The sequence below is a fragment of the Pelobates fuscus genome, chromosome 1, assembly GCF_036172605.1.
Source record: "Pelobates fuscus isolate aPelFus1 chromosome 1, aPelFus1.pri, whole genome shotgun sequence".
In the NCBI taxonomy this organism is placed as follows: domain Eukaryota; kingdom Metazoa; phylum Chordata; class Amphibia; order Anura; family Pelobatidae; genus Pelobates; species Pelobates fuscus.
Window position 1 is genome coordinate 58,989,918 of NC_086317.1, and position 20,570 is coordinate 59,010,487.

At 43.3% G+C, this 20,570-nt stretch overlaps 1 protein-coding gene across 2 annotated transcripts in view; it reads left to right on the forward strand.

Moving 5' to 3' along the window:
* Window positions 1-10,210: 10,210 nt before the first annotated feature.
* The window catches only part of NSUN3 (NOP2/Sun RNA methyltransferase 3), a 40,284-nt gene continuing 29,924 nt past the window's right edge, over window positions 10,211-20,570 (forward strand). Inside the window, exons 1-3 of one of the 2 annotated variants that reach the window (XM_063448748.1) lie at window positions 10,211-10,281; window positions 12,416-12,520; window positions 14,509-14,852. In XM_063448748.1, the coding sequence (XP_063304818.1) occupies window positions 12,426-12,520; window positions 14,509-14,852 (439 nt within the window). In that variant the 5' untranslated portion in view covers window positions 10,211-10,281; window positions 12,416-12,425. The remainder of the gene's footprint in view (window positions 10,282-12,415; window positions 12,521-14,508; window positions 14,853-20,570) is intronic. The other variant, XM_063448758.1, reaches the window with a different exon arrangement.

Sequence of the window (20,570 nt, forward strand, 5' to 3'; positions counted from 1 at the left end):
TTTTTTTTTTATAAATCTTTATTTTTCAATTCATGCACGTTAGCATTGTACAACATTAAAAAAGAGAAAGGACAGGCGTGCCCGGGAGCACAGGTCTCATATAAACATTGTTTTCACAATTTTTCGACATACAGTGTAATTATACATTCGCTCAGTGTGCACGGGGGAAGGTGTTATTATCGGTTCGTGCAATGTAGTTAGATGGTTTCCTCTGTTCTGGCGGTGTGTCTGATAACTCTATAGTTCAGGGCTATAGCTGGCATTCAGTAGTAGATGTCGGTAATTGCTTACATCCTTTGTCTCCGTGCGCCTCTGTGCTCTCGGGACTCAGATATGTAACTTGCATATTATATCATCTGTATCCTATACACTCCCTATTAGCATGAACATTTTTAGAACAGGACCGTTAGTTAGGTCCAGAGATACATGAAGAAAGAAAAGAGTAGAGGGGGATAGTGGGGGGGATCGGATTGGGTTTGGGCATTTCCACTGTGGGGTGAGCGGCACAGGGGGCTGTATCTTCCAGTCAGTGTGCTTAGTCAGACCAGTTTGAGGTATGCCAATCAGTGATTGGTGTAGTCTTCCCACGGCTCCCATGTTTTAAGGAACAGAGGGTATGTGTCTCGGACTTGTGCCGTTAATTTATCCATGAGGTGGGCCTCTTGGATGTTGCGGATGATTCTTTCCTTTTGTGGCGTGTCTATTTGTAGCCAAGTCTGAGCCAGGGCTCGTCGTGCTGCCAGTGTGAGTTTATTGTACAGCTTCTGCTCTTTATTGATCAGAGTGTCAACAGGTCTAGCTATTAGAAATGACCAGGGGTCTGGTCTGATTGGTTTATTTAACACTGCGGTCAGGAGGTGAGCCACCTCCTCCCAGTAGGTCACGACCTTGGGGCATGTCCACCACATATGGAGATATGTGCCTTTCTCCCCACATCCCCTCCAGCATGTGTCGGTAGTTGTTTTACCCATGTGGCATAGTTTAACCGGGGTGGTGTACCACCTCATAAGCGTCTTGTAACACTGCTCTTGGTGTATCACGCATACGGATGCCTTTGCTGCTGCCTCCCAGATATCCTGCCATTCCCCCCCCTCCAGAGTTTGCTGTAGGTCATTCTCCCATTGTGTAACATAGGAGGGGGTGTATGCCTTATCTGATGGTGCACTGAGCTGGTTGTATAAAAGAGTGATGAGGCCGGTACGTGGTCCATCCGACACGCATAGTGTTTCATAGAATGTGAGCTTGGTCCTGGCGGCTGTTTTGACATGTGTCGTGCGTGCAAAGTCCCGTAGTTGGAGGTACTTGAAATGGTCTCTAGTGGTTAGTGGGGCTAGGGTATTGAGTTCCTCAAATGTTCTGATCGTGTTGGCGTGGTATAGCTGATGATATCTTTGTATGCCCATATTCTCGATGCCCCTGAAGTCCCTAGCGGCTAACCCAGGCAGGAATGCCTTGTTACGTAGATAAGGCATGAGAGGGGAGATTGGGTGTGTGAGCGCATGTTTGTGGGCTGTGGAGTCCCAGATCTTGATTGAGTTCAGGATTGCTGGACACGTTGTGTTAAGTTCCGGTCTATCGGGTCTTGGTATCCATATCCAGAACTGTGGGAGGTCTGTGCTCATAAGCAGAGTTTCAAGGTCAACCCACCTATGTGTGTCGGGTGGTGAATGCCACTCTATGATTTGTGCTAACTGTGCCGACAGGTAGTAGGCATGTAAGTTGGGGAGACCCAGGGCCCCCCTGCTTTTGGGTGTGTGCAGGGTTTGTCTCGCTATCCTGTGCCTCTTCCCGGCCCATATAAATTCGTCTATGGCTGATTGGAGTGGCTTGATGTCTCCCTTGGTGACCTTCACCGGTAGAGCCTGGAAGAGGAACAGGAGGCGCGGTAGTGTACAAGGTTTTTATGTTATGGTGCATCCAATTTCATGTCTACCTGAGGCTGATTGTTTTTTATACGAAAAGGATAAATAAAACTTCCTTTCAATTTAGGTCTGATAAAGACCATTTACTCGTTGAACGTTGCTATTGGTTTCTAGATGTAATAAAAGAGATATACAGTGGGGCCTCGGTTTACAAACGACTCGGTTAACATAATTTTCGGTTTACAAATGAAAATCCATTGAAAATAATTCCTTGGTTTACTAATATTTTTCGCAATACAAAGCAAGTTTCCCCAGGATGCATTGCACCTGGGAGGTTTATAGCACCGCCCCCTGCATGCTGGAGCCTGTGGGCAGCACGTGGCGTTGAGGGTGGAGGTGTTGGAGCGGCTTTTGCATTGAGTTTTGGAGCCATTCTGAAAATTGTTTGCAGTTGTTTTGGGACTTTTTGGTGCATTTCTCAAGCTGTGGGAAGGTAGGGAGCTGAGCTTCATCGTTTGCATGTGTTCTGCATTGTGGGTTGGTTTCCATGCCGGCTCATTTTGACTTTTTTTCTGACCTCCAGAACAAATTAATTGGTTTTCAATGCATTCCTATGAGAAACCGCGTTTCGGTTTACAAATTTTTCGCAATAAGAAATGTCCCGGAGAACGCATTAAATTCATAAACCGATGTCCCACTGTATATTGTCTCATGGTCTAAGTGCATGAGTAGAAAGCAGTGTTAGTTAAATGAGCACTCCAAACACCATAACCACTATAATTTGCTGTTGTGTTTATGGTGTCAGACATGCCCTGGCACCCACCGATTGCAAGACATGGAGTCTGCCAGGCACCACTGCCCGTCTACACTACACCTGACAGGGAGCTAAAGCTTCTAAGCAGTGTGAGGCTGATCAATCAGCTAAACACTGCATAAACCAATAAAGGGTTAACTAGGGTGTTACTGAGAATATTTGTTTCTGCCCTCCTTCACTTGCCACATACAGTTACAGGTAACAGTGCCAGAGAGGTCCATATATAGATATTGATTTATTTTAAATCCTGATAGCCAGAGGCGGCTCTAGACTTTATGAGGCCTTAGGCCAAACGCAAACATGAGGCTCCACTAACAAAAAAGTGTCACATATACACATTGATGCACTGTCTACCTGTGTATTTGCCTGAGAGTGTGTCTGACAGAGAGTATCCTTGTGTGTGCGAATGTATGTCTCTGTGAGCATGTTTGTGTTTTTGTCTGAGACCCTATGTGTATGGGGTAGCTGATGGTGAGAGGGAGCGGGGGGGGTGTGATGGTGAGAGGGAGTGGGGGGTGATGGTGAAAGGGAGCGGGGGGTTGATGGTAATGTGAGAGGGAGCAGGGGGTGATAGTAATGTGAGAGTGAGAGGGGGTAATAGTAATGTGAGAGTGAGGGGGGTAATGTGAGAGTGAGGGGGGTAATGTGAGAGTGAGGGGGGTAATGTGAGAGTGAGAGGGGGGTAATGTGAGAGTGAGAGGGGGGTGATGTGAGAAGGAGGGGGTGATGGTGAGTGGGGGGAGGCTGAGGGTGGTGACGGAGGGTTATGCTGAGGGTGGTGATGCTGAGGGTGGTGGGGGGTAATGCTGAGGGTGGTGAGGGGTGATGCTGAGGGTGGTGGGGGTGAGGCTGAGGGGGGTGATGCTGAGGGTGGTGGGGGTGAGGCTGAGGGGGGTGATGCTGAGGGGGGTGAGGGGAGTGATGCTGAAGGTGGTGGGGGGAGTGATGCTGAGGGGTGGTGAAGCTGAGGGTGGTGGGGGGTTATGGGGGATGGTGAGGCTGGGGGGTGAGGCTGAGAGTGAAGGGGTAATGGTGGGGGTGAGGCTGAGGGTGGTGGGGGGTGAAGCTGAGGGTGGTGGGGGGTGATGGTGACGGTGGTGGGGGGTGATGGTGACGGTGGTGGTGGGTGTAGCTGAGGGTGGTGGGGGTGAGGCTGAGGGTGGTGGGGGTGATGGTGGGGAGGGGTGATGGTGAGGGTGGTGAGGGGTGATGGTGGTGGGGGGTGATGGTGGTGGGGGTGAAGCTGAGGGGGGTGAGGCTGAGGGTGGTGATGGTGGTGGGGAATGAGGCTGAGGGTGGTGGGTGGTGGGGGGTGATGGTGACGGTGGGGGGGTGAAGCTGAGGGTGGTGGGGGTGATGGTGGGTGGTGGTGGGGGGTGAGGCTGAGGGTGGTGGGGGGTGATGGTGAGGGTGGGGAGATGGTGGTGGGGGTGAGGCTGAGGGTGGGGTGAGGCTGAGGGTGGTGGGGGGTGAAGCTGAGGGTGGTGCGGGGTGATGGTGGTGGTGGGGGGTGAGGCTGAGGGTGGTGGGGGTGATGGTGGGGGGGTGAGGTGGTGGGTGGTGGGGGTGATGGTGGTGGGTGGTGAAGCTGAGGGTGGGGGTGAGGCTGAGGGTGGTGGGGGGTGATGGTGAGGGTGGGGAGGGGTGATATGGTGGGGGTGAGGCTGAGGGTGGTGGGGGTGAGGCTGAGGGTGGTGGGGTGATGGTGGTGGGGGGTGAAGCTGAGGGTGGTGGGGGTGAGGCTGAGGGTGGTGGGGGTGGTGGTGGGGGGTGAGGCTGAGGATGGTGGGGGTGATGGTGAGGGTGGGGTGATGGTGGTGGGGGTGAAGCTGAGGGTGGTGGGGGTGATGGTGGTGGGTGAGGCTGAGGGTGGTGGGGGGTGATGGTGGTCGGGGGTGAGCCTGAGTGTGGTGGGGGGTGATGGGGAGGGAGAGCCTACCTTTCCCTGGTGGTCCAGTGGGCTCCCTGGTGGTCACTGCTCTCGGTCTGCAGCTCCGCAGAGCTGCAGACCGTGTAATCTCGCGAGATTTCAGAGCGTTGCCGTGGCAACCCGCGGCAACGCTCTGATTGGCCAATTCTCGCGAGTCACATGGTCTGCAGCTCTGCACACTGCGGAGCTGCAGACCAGTGTCTGCAGTGGCCGGCCTGGCAGCCAGGAGGGGCCTCGCACCCGGTGGCATACCGGGCAAGCCGCCGGGCCCCCTCCTGGTGTCAGGTCCTCGGTCACTGACCGAGGACCTGACACACTCTGCCAACAGGCGGTTTAGGCGGCCGCGAGGACCCAGCCAGCGCGAGGCCTTAGGCGGCCGCCTAAACCGCCTAATTAGAGAGCCGCCTCTGCTGATAGCCCACACATGGTATGAGAGAGAAGCAGCAATCTAGTCTATGCTCCAGCTTGGTTATAATGGGTTATATGATCTACTATGGGGGACTCTATAAAAATACTGAATTTCATCCAGATATCTCGGTCTGTATTTCTCTCAGAATATTTTTGCCTTCAATTCCTACTGCATATATCGGAAAGAAATATGTGACTACATTTCTCTAACTTGCCATGAAGAAATGGGGAAAAAAGCATGTACAAATGTATCAAATTAAATTTTTTACATACTAAATGAATTCATGCAAGTGACTGTTAAAAAATGTTTGGGGGGCAATTAATCTCAAAGTAAAGAAGAAGGCTTGGGGACCTGGAATAATAGTTTTCAGATTCTGACTATAGTGCTCCTCTAAAATATGACTTTTCACAGAATCTTCCATTTTCAGACGATCATCAAATTGAGAGTGGTGGGAAAAAGAGAGAATTATTATTATTATGAAATTTATCTAGTGACATCAAATTCCGGAGCGCTTTACAATGGGTGGATGAACAGACATGTAGTTGTAACCAGACAAGTTGGACACACAGGAACAGAAGGGTTGAGGGCCCTTCTCAATGAACTTACATGCTAGTGGGAGTGGGGTAAAATGACACAAAAAGGTAAGGATAGTATTAGACTAGTGACAGTTGCAGAAGAGGAATCAGTAAGGAGCTATTAACAGTCTAATTGATACGCTTTTATGAAGAAGTGGGTTTTTAATGATTTTTTTGAAGGAGTGGAGACTGGGTGAGCATCTAACGGAGGAGGGAAGCGAGTTCCACAGGAACGGTGCAGCCCTCGAGAAATCTTGAAGGCGAGCATCAGAGGTGGTAGTACAGACAGAAGATAGACGTAAGTCTTCAGCAGATCGTAAGGGCCTAGACGGGACATACTTGTGTATACGGGAGGATAGATAGGTGGGAGCAGCATTATGCAGAGATTTGAAAGCAAGAACCAGAATTTTAAATTGAGCTCTATATTTTATAGGAAGCCAATGTAGGGACTGACAGAAGGGTGAGGCATGGGAGGTGCGGGCGGACAGGAAGATGAGAAAAAAATATATTTTACATTTTAAAGTTAATTTGTATTTGAAAAAAAAAAAAAGTGGTTGAAAGACTCAAATCAGTTTATTCAAAAATTATGGTTAGGGCATAAAGGAAATGCAGCTTATTAATAAACGTGACATATTTAGTAAATTGAAGAAAAAAAAAATTCACTAGAAAATTAGATGCAAAAGTTTAGGTGACACTTTAATATTTCTTCCCCATTGTATCAAATGTAGCATGACTTCCTGCCTCCTTTGAGCCACCAGTATTCAGTAGATAAGCAGAGTCAATGCCACTTTCTCCATAAAACACATCAACTCTGTGACCTCCTGTGTAATGACCATATTCTTTAAAGGGTTACTCTAAGCACCATCACCGTTTCAGTTATTTAAAGTGGTCATGGTGCCTGGAGTCTGTATATGTAGCGGTCTTGCTGTGAAAATATGCACATGCCAAGTTTAACCCCTAGGCTGTCGGAGGCCACTGTGCCAATAATTGTCTGAGAGTGGCCAATGAATGGCACCTGCAGCACTGTGGAAACGAAAAGCGAGTCACTGAGGAGGAAAGGAATCTCTGCCCGGCTGGAATTACCCAGGTAAGAGGGCAAACCATTATTAAATGGTTTGACGTATTACAGGGGGGGTGAGACTCCTAGCACCATAACCACTACAATGTAGTGATGCTTAGAGTAATCCTTTCAGGTCTGTTCCAAAATAGCCAAGCTGTGGCATTTTAGCATTAGATTTTGCAGTCTGGACTCAATTTGCTAAATTTCAGACTTTAATGAATCAAGAAGGAAAAAAAAAAAAAAACAACCCCCCCCCCCCCAAAAAAAAAAAAAAATCTGTACTGTGTACATACAGGGAGTGCAGAATTATTAGGCAAGTTGTATTTTTGAGGATTAATTTTATTATTGAACAACAACCATGTTCTCAATGAACCCAAAAAACTCATTAATATCAAAGCTGAATATTTTTAGAAGTAGTTTTTAGTTTGTTTTTAGTTATAGCTATTTTAGGGGGATATCTATGTGTGCAGGTGACTATTACTGTGCATAATTATTAGGCAACTTAACAAAACACAAATATATACCCATTTCAATTATTTATTTTTACCAGTGAAACCAATATAACATCTCAACATTCACAAATATACATTTCTGACATTCAAAAACATAACAAAAACAAATCAGTGACCAATATAGCCACCTTTCTTTGTAAGGACACTCAAAAGCCTGCCATCCATTGATTCTGTCAGTGTTTTGATCTGTTCACCATCAACATTGCGTGCAGCATCAACCACAGCCTCCCAGACACTGTTCAGAGAGGTGTACTGTTTTCCCTCCTTGTAAATCTCACATTTGATGATGGACCACAGGTTCTCAATGGGGTTCAGATCAGGTGAACAAGGAGGCCATGTCATTAGATTTTCTTCTTTTATACCCTTTCTTGCCAGCCACGCTGTGGAGTACTTGGACGCGTGTGATGGAGCATTGTCCTGCATGAAAATCATGCTTTTCTTGAAGGATGCAGACTTCTTCCTGTACCACTGCTTGAAGAAGGTGTCTTCCAGAAACTGGCAGTAGGACTGGGAGTTGAGCTTGACTCCATCCTCAACCCGAAAAGGCCCCACAAGCTCATCTTTGATGATACCAGCCCAAACCAGTACTCCACCTCCACCTTGCTGGCATCTGAGTCGGACTGGAGCTCTCTGCCCTTTACCAATCCATCCATCTGGCCCATCAAGACTCACTCTCATTTCATCAGTCCATAAAACCTTAGAAAAATCAGTCTTGAGATATTTCTTGGCCCAGTCTTGACGTTTCAGCATGTGTGTCTTGTTCAGTGGTGGTCGTCTTTCAGCCTTTCTTACCTTGGCCATGTCTCTGAGTATTGCACACCTTGTGCTTTTGGGCACTCCAGTGATGTTGCAGCTCTGAAATATGGCCAAACTGGTGGCAAGTGGCATCTTGGCAGCTGCACGCTTGACTTTTCTCAGTTCATGGGCAGTTATTTTGCGCCTTGGTTTCTCCACACGCTTCTTGCGACCCTGTTGACTATTTTGAATGTTCGATGATCACGCTTCAGAAGCTTTGCAATTTTAAGAGTGCTGCATCCCTCTGCAAGATATCTCACTATTTTTGACTTTTCTGAGCCTGTCAAGTCCTTCTTTTGACCCATTTTGCCAAAGGAAAGGAAGTTGCCTAATAATTATGCACACCTGATATAGGGTGTTGATGTCATTAGACCACACCCCTTCTCATTACAGAGATGCACATCACCTAATATGCTTAATTGGTAGTAGGCTTTCGAGCCCATACAGCTTGGAGTAAGACAACATGCATAAAAAGGATGATGTGGTCAAAATACTAATTTGCCTAATAATTCTGCACTCCCTGTATTTCCTTTTATCCCCTTTATTATGCTAATTATACATGTTTGATTTGACTTTTTTTGTCTTTAATTTTGTCTTTTTTGTCTTTAATTTTTTCTTTCTCCAGTAAATTATTTCTGCTTTTCAAAACTGGGATTGTCCAACTAGGAACTGTGGATAATTGGATTTGCAAGATCAACCATGCTCCCCTGATCACATCCCACAAAAGACATGTTAAATAATAACTACCAAAAATAGATTGAAATCCTTGACATACGATGTACTTTGTAAATCAGGACAAATAAATTAATTTATTTTTAATTAGTTGTTTTTTTAACCCCTTAAGGACACATGACATGTGTGACATGTCATGATTCCCTTTTATTCCAGAAGTTTGGTCTTTAAGGGGTTAAACTGCACTAATATTTTGCACAGTATTATTGCCAAAACGGTGATAAAAATACATATATTTAAAGAATTTATAATTGCACAAATTTAAATAAAATTTTGTGTCACATCAAATTAAAGCTCCTATTGTCCTTGTCCTTTAAAACAGCATATAATTTGTGCTGGTGTAAAAAATAAAATACAAATATGTTAATTGCTGTTGAACACACACAAAGCAAAAATTGCGTTGGTCCTTAAAACGGAACTGTCACATTTGGGGATCTTTGCATATTTTGCAAACAATCCCAAAGGTGACAGAACTGGTGTGGGTCGGGGTGGCCATGGGGTGCAGGGAAAGGTAAGTTTTACTCACCTCAAGCCAAGTCAGTGCTGTACTATGCAACACTGAAGTCTATGGAGGATCCCGTGATATCGCAGGATGCTCCATAGACAGAGTCTGAATCCCACAGCCATCATTTGTGACGGCTTCTGGGACTGGACAAAAGTAGACGTCAGAACTCAGAACGCTGCATTTTGGCAACTTTTGTCAATCTCAAGCTTGCCCATAAAATCTTGTGGTATCTTTGGAAGGCGTTGGAATTTCAATGAAATTATAAGACATTCTTTATCAGTGTTTCATAAAGAGTATACTGAAGAGTGACGGATCCACTTTAAGTACAAAACAAGCAAACTGAATCTTGGTCCTTTAAGGAACCCTATAGGAGCATTAGGAATACAAACCTGTATTCCCAACTTTATCACATCCCACTGCCTCTGCGGCTCCCCACCGACTAAAGGGTTAAAAACTGTGCCCCCCACCCCTTTCAAAGTCAGGCAATGTTATGGGGACAGGGGCACTGCACCCACAGATTAAGTTGTCTGGGTGCCTATAGAGTCCCTTTAAGGGGTTAATGTAATACAAAATTACACCCAAATTGTTTCCTTATCACCATAGTGACCTGTTCTAGAGTCACCTTCCTGCAATCTAATTTTTTCCTTTCCAGTGATTTCATGAAACCAATCACAAGGTGTTTTAAGACCCTCTGTTGCACCATGTGAGCTCTATCTTTCCATGTACAGCACAATGATCACTAGCAAATACAATAAAAACATAATAAGGTATCAGGATGTGGGGCTAATGCAAAGTCATTCTGGAACTCAAGGGGTTAATGAGCCCGGCGAGAATGAGTTAACCCTACCATTGCCTTCAATGAGATAAAGGCTCTGACTGAGTCACGTGGTGAAGCGCAGCCAATGAGCGCGAAGGACCAATGCTGTGACCTAGGAGCTGCTGTGGCGGTTACCATGACGATCTCCGTCACCCGGAAGTGTTTGTGCTGCATTGCACGTTGTTTATGGATGCTGCCATTTTTTTATTTTATTTTTTATTTATCTGTTAATGCACAGTAGGTCAGCCCATGCTTGCTACAGAGCTGTGGGTGAGTAAGCATGCATGCAACCGTGATTCCTTACTTTAAATATTGTATTAAAAGATTGAATCCAACAAGGACCTGACACTGAATTAATAGCAAACTGTCTGTATGAGTGTAATAAAGGTCATATATCCGGACATATATGGAAACACACAAAACAACAATATTCTGTGTGTTTGTCACATGTGTGATTCTTGTTATTTAACCCAATACTCCGCCCAAAATTAGTGAGTAGCACCCCACAGCTCCTACTGTGAGCATGCTTTGTAGAATCACCCAGTCTTTGTCACTTTTGCAGGGCACAAAAATATCTTGCTTAAAGGTACACTCCAGGCACCCTAACCACTTCTGTCCATTGGAGTGGTCTGGGTGCCAACTCCCATCACCCTTAACCCTGCAAGTGTAATTATTGCAGTTTTTATAAACTGCAATAATTACCTTGCAGGGTTAAGTCCTCCTCTTGTGTCTGTCTATCTATCAGACAGCCACTAAGGGAACTTCTGGGTTATTAAAACCTAAAAAGTGATTTTTAAACGATACTGGACGTCCTCACGCTATGCATGAGAACCTCGAGCATCACCGGAATCCCCATAGGAAAGTATTAATTAAATAATGCTTTCCTATGGGGAGGTCTAATGCGCGCGTGTGACCAATGCCGCACATGCGCATTAGGTCTCCCCCGCTGGAGCTGGTTATCACAAATTCTAATTCTATGCCCATTGTATCTTTTAAAACTTCTAATAAAAAAAAAAAACTTTAAAGTGGCTCTGTTACCTTGTGAGGTATTCACATATTTTGGCAATGGTGATCTGGGGGTGCAGCAGAGGTGAGTAATTTAACCTGATGATGTTCCCTGTGGTGCCACCCTCAATATTTAGCTCCTACTGTGTTTTCCGCCAGGAGCTGACTAGTGTTGCAGGTGCCCCAACCTTCGGCAACCTAATTTCGGTGGCTCAGTCGCAATATTTGGGTCTTGTCCCGCTGTCCTAACTTGGTTCTCTGATGTCCTATTTTTGGGGACACCAGGGAAATGTCCCCAAAAACATGACTGCATCAATAGATGTGCTTGCACTATGTTCAGGCCACTAGGAACTTGCAGATAGCACTGAAAAGCCTTATCCCCACAGCCATCTCTAGCGATGTTTGGGGGAAGTGATAAAACTTAGGTCTGCCTCTTCTCATGTTATGCTTTTACCATAAGACAAATTACTTTGTCTTAAGATATAGTTTGTCTTACTGAGCATTTTAGAAAAACTTAATGAAATGCTCAAAACATTTTTTTGGTGACAGCTTCTTTAAAAGTCACAAAGCACATACGCTTATGGTATATGCATAACCTTTGTAATGACAACAGTGGACATTAGCAGTGAGAAGAGAATTTGCAGGTTGTTTTATACTTGTGGTTTATTTGTGTGTAGTGTTGCATTTGAATGTAGGGATGTGTTTGTATGTAGTGTTGATATTTGAATGCAGGGGTTAGTTTGAATGCTGAGATGTATGGAACAGATATACAAATTGACGCACATCCAGATATACACAGGTACACCCACTGACACACATCCAGATACACACTGACATATATACAGATTCACAGACACACAGATTTACAAATGCAGATACATAGACACACACTGATGCACATGCAGATACACAGTCATACAGATACACAGAATGACACTCATACAGATGCACAGATACACTGGGGCACACACTGACACACATTCAGATACACTGACACACACAGATACACAGTTACTCATGCAGGCACACATGCATATACACAGATATACCCACATGCAGATAGAAAGATACACAGACACTCACACAGATACAAATGCAAAAGGACATACATCAATTGGGTGGCCCTATCTGCTCGGGCCACCCGATGGACTCCCTTAGCGTGTGGGTCCCGGTGCAGCTGGTAGTTTTGCCGCTGAATCAAATATAAGCACTGATCCGTGATAAATCTTTGAGTTATGTCAGTTTGGTCTTTTTTTCCATTTAGTCCAATAACATTCATGTGTTTTCGCAATGATCAACAAACATATTACCTTATTCAGTTACAAATACACAGCTGCTTATAATATAAATTGTGGAAGCAAAATTATCTTTATTTTTATTCTGTTACAATGCCACACAGGGAGAAATAGATGGGAAGACTACAGAAGCAAGTTTGCCAATTAGTGCTTAATTACTTTGAGAAAATATATACAAAAGAACTGGGAAGCACGTGGACCAGTGTCAGGTACGTTTAATGTGTAACTGTCAGTGTAGTCATTACACAAATACACATTCAATAAGCACTGGATATTTGGCAGCAAGGCCACAATCAGTTTTGGTATCAACTTAGCTTCTTCTTTCCTACATCTCTTCTTCTAAAGATGTCTGTCAAAAATACAGATTCCCCAAAGTAGAACTTCCCTCTTCTACTTGAGGCAGGGTTGACGGCGCTGGACTGAAGACTTAACGGTTTAACCCCTGAAGATAAAACGGTGCATGGGACTTTCTTGCACCATAACATGTCATTCCGGCAAAGTTTTTTACGGTGCTTGATTGTCCCTTTAATGCTTCCATTGACTTTCTGTGTCGTCCATGACTCAATATAAAATTCTGATTATTTCTTACAAAGGTTTTCAGAAGTGTACACATTCCTCCAGATCATTTGTAATTAGAAAGTACACTCACATCCATGCCCTCATCACTGTTACCTGTTCTCCTTTTACACTCTCAGTTCTCATGCACAGGCCTTTTTTTTCTGGATGATAAATATGTGCCCATGGTATGATAGACGGACAAGGAACAAATGCATTTTACCTTTACAGTGCTTTTGAAGCTGGGCAGTACACTTCTTGGGTAGCTATGTGCTGTAGCAGCATCAGACTACCCTACCCTGTACTGCAAATGTGTCCTGCACAACTGGTGTGGCGCATGCACACTACCACATCAGTGAAGTCATGTGCATATGCCCCCAGACAGGTCCCCTCTGGTGCATGCACACAATCAACATAAGAGAATCTTAGCATATGCTCTAAACACACACACCTCCCCATAAGGATCCCATACCCCCACTTTTGGTGGGGTGCAGGCGTCCTACACGGGTAAGCTGACATCCAGCTGTTTCAGCCTCGCTTCCGGTGCGGCCATGTCACCCGATGTGACGAGGGTAGGGAATTTGATAGAACAAACAATAGCAACAACAACCCTGTGACTTGAATTCAAAATTCCTACAATACCAATGGCCTTTACTGTTTCTTCTCACGTTCAAGTAAGAACTACGCTGTGTGATGCATATAAAATACTTTTTATTATAACAAATTAAAATACAGACAAGAATAATGATAGAATTGTTGTACAGGCTGAGCGTGTTTCCCAATCTATGGACACTTTCTTAACAACATCCTGGATCGCCTATTCATAACTACCAACCCCAGAGCAAAGCTTACAGACACCAGCCTGCTGCTTAATGCACAGTGACTTCGAGGATCATTCTGAAATTGTGAAATATTGTAAACCTCGTAAGTCTGCAAAAAAGAGCTTTAGAACAGGGGTCTGCATAAATCTGAAAACTAAAAACAGTATACACCTCTTGTTCCATTGTCATCTTCTCAAGGAGAGAGTAGTTTAGGTCAGACTGCAGCCATTAAAACGGGTAAACTTATGGGTCATCTTTGCATAGGTGCTGTTTTACTGGCTTTAAATGGAAAACACTATAAACCTTGGCCAACTTTTGCAACTAGAGCATAAAATAAAACCTTGGCTGTGGCATGATTGTGCCTAGATAGGGCACATGAGATATATATATATATATATATATATATATATATATATGTATATATATATATATATATATATATATATCACCGAGGTTGTATGGCAAAGTGGCTTCTAGCATGAATTTGCCATCTGGGCAGCATAGGATCTATAGACATAGCAAGAATATGGGAAGAAAAGAAAAAGCGTATTTACTGAGTGGCAATTAAGGAATATTATCTCCAAATCAGATTATTGTGCAATGAACTTTTCTCGCTAAACTTGTGAGTGACAAACTATATAAAGAATATATTGTTTGTATTTGTTTAATGTCTACCTCTTACAAAAGTTATTGCGGTACCAAAACAGACCATAGCCTCTAGTTCTGTCAGATTGCTATCTAACAGTCATTTACCTTAGTAGCTGGAAACGGAAAAAGATAAAATATTGTGTGCACTGAAATCTTTTATTTATTATCTTTAGGGAAATTCTTACGACTCCTGAAATCTGGCAATATGCTGTCATGCTGAACAATTTCGCATCCCCCTGGGAACTAGAGAAACAGCTACACTTCAAGGGCTATCGCTTACTGTTTAAAAAAGTCTTATCACAGCACACAGAGGCGTTAAAGTGTTACGGTAATAAAAATCCTGGCAAATTTCCTTCTCAGCGGCATCAGAATGGCAAACTTAAAGATTATTACATATTAAACGCCTCTTCGCTCCTTCCTGTGTTGGCCCTAGATGTCAAAGATGGGGAAAGGGTGCTAGATATGTGTGCTGCCCCTGGAGGGAAGTCCGTAGCACTTCTGCAGTCTGCATTACCAGGTAACATGCTCTAACATGTCATTATATACAGTGAGGGGGGGAAGTATTTGATCCCCTGCTGATTTTGAATGTTTGTCCACTGACAAAGAAATTACCAGTCTATAATTTAAAAAGTTATACATTGATTTGCATGTCAATGAGTGAAATAAGTATTTGATCCCCTATCAATCAGCAAGATTTCAGGTAACGAGCTGAGATTGGGTGCACTGTCTTAAAAGGGAGTGTTTCCTAATCTCTACTCGTTACCTGTATAAAGATTCCAAACTCTCCACCATGGCCAAGACCAAAGAGCTGTCCAAGGATGTCAGGGACAAGATTGTAGACCTACACAAGCCTGGAATGGGCTACAAGACCATCGCCAAGCAGCTTGGTGAAGTTGGTGCGATTATTCGCAAATGGAAGAAACACAAAATAACTGTCAGTCTCCCTTGGTCTGGTGCTCCATGCAAGAAATCACCTTGTGAAGTTTCAATGATCATGAGAACTCAGCCCAGAACTACATGGGAGGATCTTGTTAATGATCTCAAGGGAGCTGGGACCATAGTCGACAAGAAAACCATTGGTAACACACTATGCCGTGAAGGACTAAAATTCTACAGTGCGCACAAGGTCCCCCTGCTCAAGAAAGCACATGTACAGGCTGTCTGAAGTTTGTTAATGAACATCTGAATGATTCAGAGGAGAACTGGGTGAACGTTTTGTGGTCTGAGACCAAAATCAAGCTCTTTGGCAGGAGGAGGAATGCTGCCTATGACCCCAAGAACACCATCCCCACCGTCAAACATGGAGGTGGAAACATTATGCTTTGGGGGTGTTTTTCTGCTGAGGGGATAGGACAACTGCACTGCATCAAAGGGACGATGGACAGGGCCATGTACCGTCAAATCTTGGGTGAGAACCTCCTTCCCTCAGCCAGGGCATTGAAAATGGGTCGTGGATGGGTATTCCAGCATGACAATGACCCAAAACACACAGCCAAAGAAACAAAGGAGTGGCTCAAGAAAAAGCACATTAAGGTCCTGGAATGGCCTAGCCAATCTCCAGACCTTAATCCCATAGAAAATCTGTGGAGGGAGCTGAAGGCTCGAGTTGCCAAACGTCAGCCTCGAAACCTTAATGACTTGGAGAGGATCTGCATAGAAGAGTGGGACAAAATCCCTCCAAAGATGTGTGCAAATCTGGTGTTCAACTACAAGAAACATCTTACCTCTGTGATTGCCAACAAGGTTTTTGCCACCAAATACTAAGTCAAAGGAGTCAAATACTTATTTCACTCATTGACATGCAAATCAATTTATAACTTATTTGACATGCATTTTTTCTGTTTTATTTTTTGTTATTATGTCTCTGACTGTTAAAATACACCTATCATTAAAATAAAAGACTAATTATTTATTTGTCAGTGGGCAAACATTCAAAATCAGCAGGGGATCAAATACTTTTTTACCTCACTGTATGGTGAACCATATCAGACATAAAATGACTCTCTAGATCAGGGTTTTCCAAATACTGACTCTGCAAATGTTGCTGAACTACAACTCCCATGATTCTTTGAATTAAATAGATAGCCATGGAACCATGGGAGTTGTCATTTAGGAACATCTGGAGGGCCAGAGCTCTAGATAAACATTATAATGTAAATTGAAAAGCATAACTTTTAGATGTTTTCTGTATTTTATTTATTTCTATTATTATTTGTACTGTTGCAGCAAGGCTACTTATATTCTAAACGTACTGTTTCAGCTGCAACCAGATCATGCTGCCTCCATTATACATGAAAGGCTAAATCTAACATGAAGGGAAATGCCTAATGCCCTCGAACATACCATGGAGCCACCAAAATGCTTTATTGGGACAGATCCAAAATATATTTACTGCAGAGAACCCTTCTGAATTGTTTATGTTTAAGGAAGTCTTCTCTTCCTACCTATGGGGAACTGGGTTAAGGAAGAGACTACTTTTGTTTTTTAATATTGTTTAATTTTTAATGTGGGTGAACTTCCTTGGGAGAAGATCCCTTTGTTGCTATGATCTTGAGAAATTGGCATTAATGGCATGAAATTTGGATTAGATTGCTTATGGACACCCTGATCTATTGTAATAATAAATTGCACACATCAAAAGCACAGTGATATAAGGGTGAAAGGGTGAAAGTTTCTTTGTTGATCCAAAGAGAAATCTTACCGTTAAAATGGAGTAGAAGGATTTTTTGTCAAAAGTGGAAATCTCTTCAATTTGTTTTTGCCTTCTTTTAGATCTACAGCAATAACACAGGTATTTGAAAGACTAAACTTGATAGACTTGAGTATTGTTTCCTCCCTACGTAACCATCTCTTTAAAGAAACACTATAGTGTTAGGAATACAAACTCGCCCCCACCCCCTGTCAAAAAAGGATTTAAAAAAAACAAAAAACATTTATTTTCACTTACCTCTGTGCTGGATCGGGTTTTGTCAGGATTATAGTTGATCCAGCACGCAGAATAGTATCACAGCTAGGACAACGTCTAACCGGACCTTAGAATGGCCGGACTTAGCGTACCGCAGAATAGTCAAAATACTTGCCGAGGTCAGGGATACAGAATGAGACACAACAGAATGAGAAAAGCCAGAAGTCAAGAATACCAGAAATCAGGGAAGTCAAAACAAAGCCAAAGTCAAATACCAGAAAAACGAAATCCGGAACACACTCTCAGATAACCAGCTAGTGAAAACCACGACAGGGCACTGACAAAAAGGTAATTTGGGTGTAATAGGCTGTCTCTGACCTCTTACCCCAAAACATGCATGCGCGTCTATAACGTGACGACGCACGTACGTCGGCGCCATCCTTGATGAGTGCAAAGGTAAGTTTCTTATAAAAGCCCGACCGGGTGTTTCTAAGAACTTCGCACCCACTTGAGACCGGAACGGAGGGAGACCGAGTAGCTGCCTGCCGAGCCCAAGGTAAGTTTGAAATATCTCTGACGGCGTGGCTGCTTAGTTTGAGTGCAGCCATAATGTCAGAGATGCTGGGAGCCGTGACAGGTTTCTCCTCCCACGATATCATGGAGATGGGGAAACCTAATGGGGGCGAGTTCCTGTGTACCTGCTCTCCTAAGCATTTCGCATAGGAGAGCATTGAATCAGTGCTTTCCTATGGGGTATTTGAAGACGCTGGACATACTCATGCAAAGCATGAGGACGCCCAGCTTCATTTCGCAGAGTTAAATCCTGTGAAAATACAGGAAGCACCTCTAGTGACGGTCTAGAAGCAATCTTAAACATTGCAGTTTTTCATGTAGGGTTAAGGGGACAAGTTCGCTGCACCCAGACAAAGAGGGACACATCAATGTTCTGATACATTTTAGGTGACTTACTAATAATGTAACTTATAACAATGTATCTTATTTACACAGACTAATTTCTGGGAATGTATAGCCTGAGCAGTGTAGCTTTTACAAAGACTGTAACAGTCAATCAGAGCATTATTTTTAAATATTGAAGAGCTGTTTAACCCAGAGGCTATAAGGCTGTCTTGTATGTGCAACTGTCAATGGTGCAGATCCATTCCAGATAGAAGCTTTAAGGAAATCTTGTCTGTGCATTTTACTAATCTAGTCCCATCCCAGATAATTTTGTGTCATATTGCCAAGCTTGAACATCTGCATGTGTATGCATTTTAACATGCATTTATATAGCCTGCATGTGAACTACACATTTCCTGTAAAGAAAGACCTCATGTTTAAACTTCCTTTATTGCACAGTGTGTTTTATTTAAAATGTTGTATTTCCTGTTATGTTAAAAGCCTGCTAGAGTCTCCAGGAGCCTCCTGTGTGATTAACCCCTTAAGGACACATGACATGTGTGACATGTCATGATTCCCTTTTATTCCAGAAGTTTGGTCCTTAAGGGGTTAAAGGGACACTATAGTCACCTGAACAACTTTAGCTTAATTAAGCAGTTTTGGTGTGTAGAACATGCCCCTGCAGCCTCACTGCTCAATCATCTGCCATTTAGGAGTTAAATCCCTTTGTTTATGAACCCTAGTCACACCTCCCTGCATGTGACTTGCACTGCCTTCCAAAAATACTTCCTCTAAAGAGAGCCCTCTTTATTGCATTTCTGTTTAATTAAGATTTTCTTATCCCCTGCTATGTTAATAGCTTGCTAGACCCTGCAAGAGCCTCCTGTATGTGATTAAAGTTCAATTTAGAGATTGAGATACAATTATTTAAGGTAAATTACATCTGTTTGAAAGTGAAACCATGTTTATTTTCATGCAGGCTCTGTCAATCATAGCCAGGGGAGGTGTAGCTAGGGCTGCATAAACAGAAACAAATTGATTTAACTCCTAAATGACAGTGAATTGAGCAGGGAAATTGCGGGGAAATGATCTATACACTAAAACTGCTTTATTTAGCTAAAGTAATTTAGGTGACTATAGTGTTCCTTTAACAAAGCCAGATTTAAGAATGGTTCATCTGGTTCATCTGATATTACAGAACCCGTTATATGTAAAACTAATTTGAATATGTATGGACTTTTGTTGGGGGGGTCTGATGGACTGATCCGGACTCTGAGTGCCCACGGTGCCACAGGGCGCCACGCGGGTAGACTGGACATGGCCTGGGGTGGTCAGATGGAGGATTGACGGCCACATGGGGTCCACACCGGCGGGAGTGGGAATGGCTCTCACCTATTACAACGGACATAGCATCACTCACTCCACAACATGCAGCAATACTGCCTATTTAGGATGATATATTACATATAGTCTGTTGAAGTTATTTACATATTTTATTTGCTTTTCACCCTAACTGCTGTCTATATTTTCGTTATAAATTTGCAATGTAACACTGAACACTTGACCTTACAGCAATGCTCGTATTTCAATGCAAAATACAGTTTAACCTACATTTACTGCTTTTTTTATACGCTGTCATACCAAGAATAGATAGATTATTGTTAGCGTTACTGATACATGTTAGACGATTGCTGTTAAGTAACCAGTCTAAATCATACTTGCGCAGCTAGTAGCATACACTTGTCAGTAAAAGCAAAAAATTCAAGAAACCACTGTGGTACTCCACAGATGTAGCCAAAATAGTAAAAAACAAAAAGTTAGCATTTAGTAATTATAAAAAAACCCAGAGTGAGGAAGACAGAATGACCTATAAGATTAGGCAGAAAGAGGCTAAGCAAGTTATAAGAGCTTCCAAATCACACACAGAAGAGAAAATAGCACAGTCAGTAAAAAAGGGGGACAAAACCTTTTTTAGATACATAAATGAGAAAAGAAAAGTAAAACAAGGATTAGTTAGATTAAAAACAAAAGAAGGAAGGTATGTAGATGAGGATAAAGGTCTAGCTGACTGCCTCAATGAATATTTTTGTTCGGTATTTACAGATGAAAATGAAGGAAAGGGACCTCAGTTAAGAAAAAGGATAAATGAGTCATTTATTACACGTGAGTTTACAGAGGAAGAGGTTCTATTTCAACTGTCAAAAGTAAAGACAAATAAGTCAATGGGACCTGATGGAATACACCCAAAGCTATTAAAAGAGCTTAGTGGTGTACTAGCAAAACCATTAACAGATTTATTTAACCAATCATTGATAACAGGAGTAGTCCCAGAAGATTGGAAGTTAGCGAATGTTGTGCCCATTCACAAGAAAGGTAATAGGGAGGAGTCGGGCAACTATAGGCCAGTAAGCCTAACTTCAGTAGTGGGGAAAG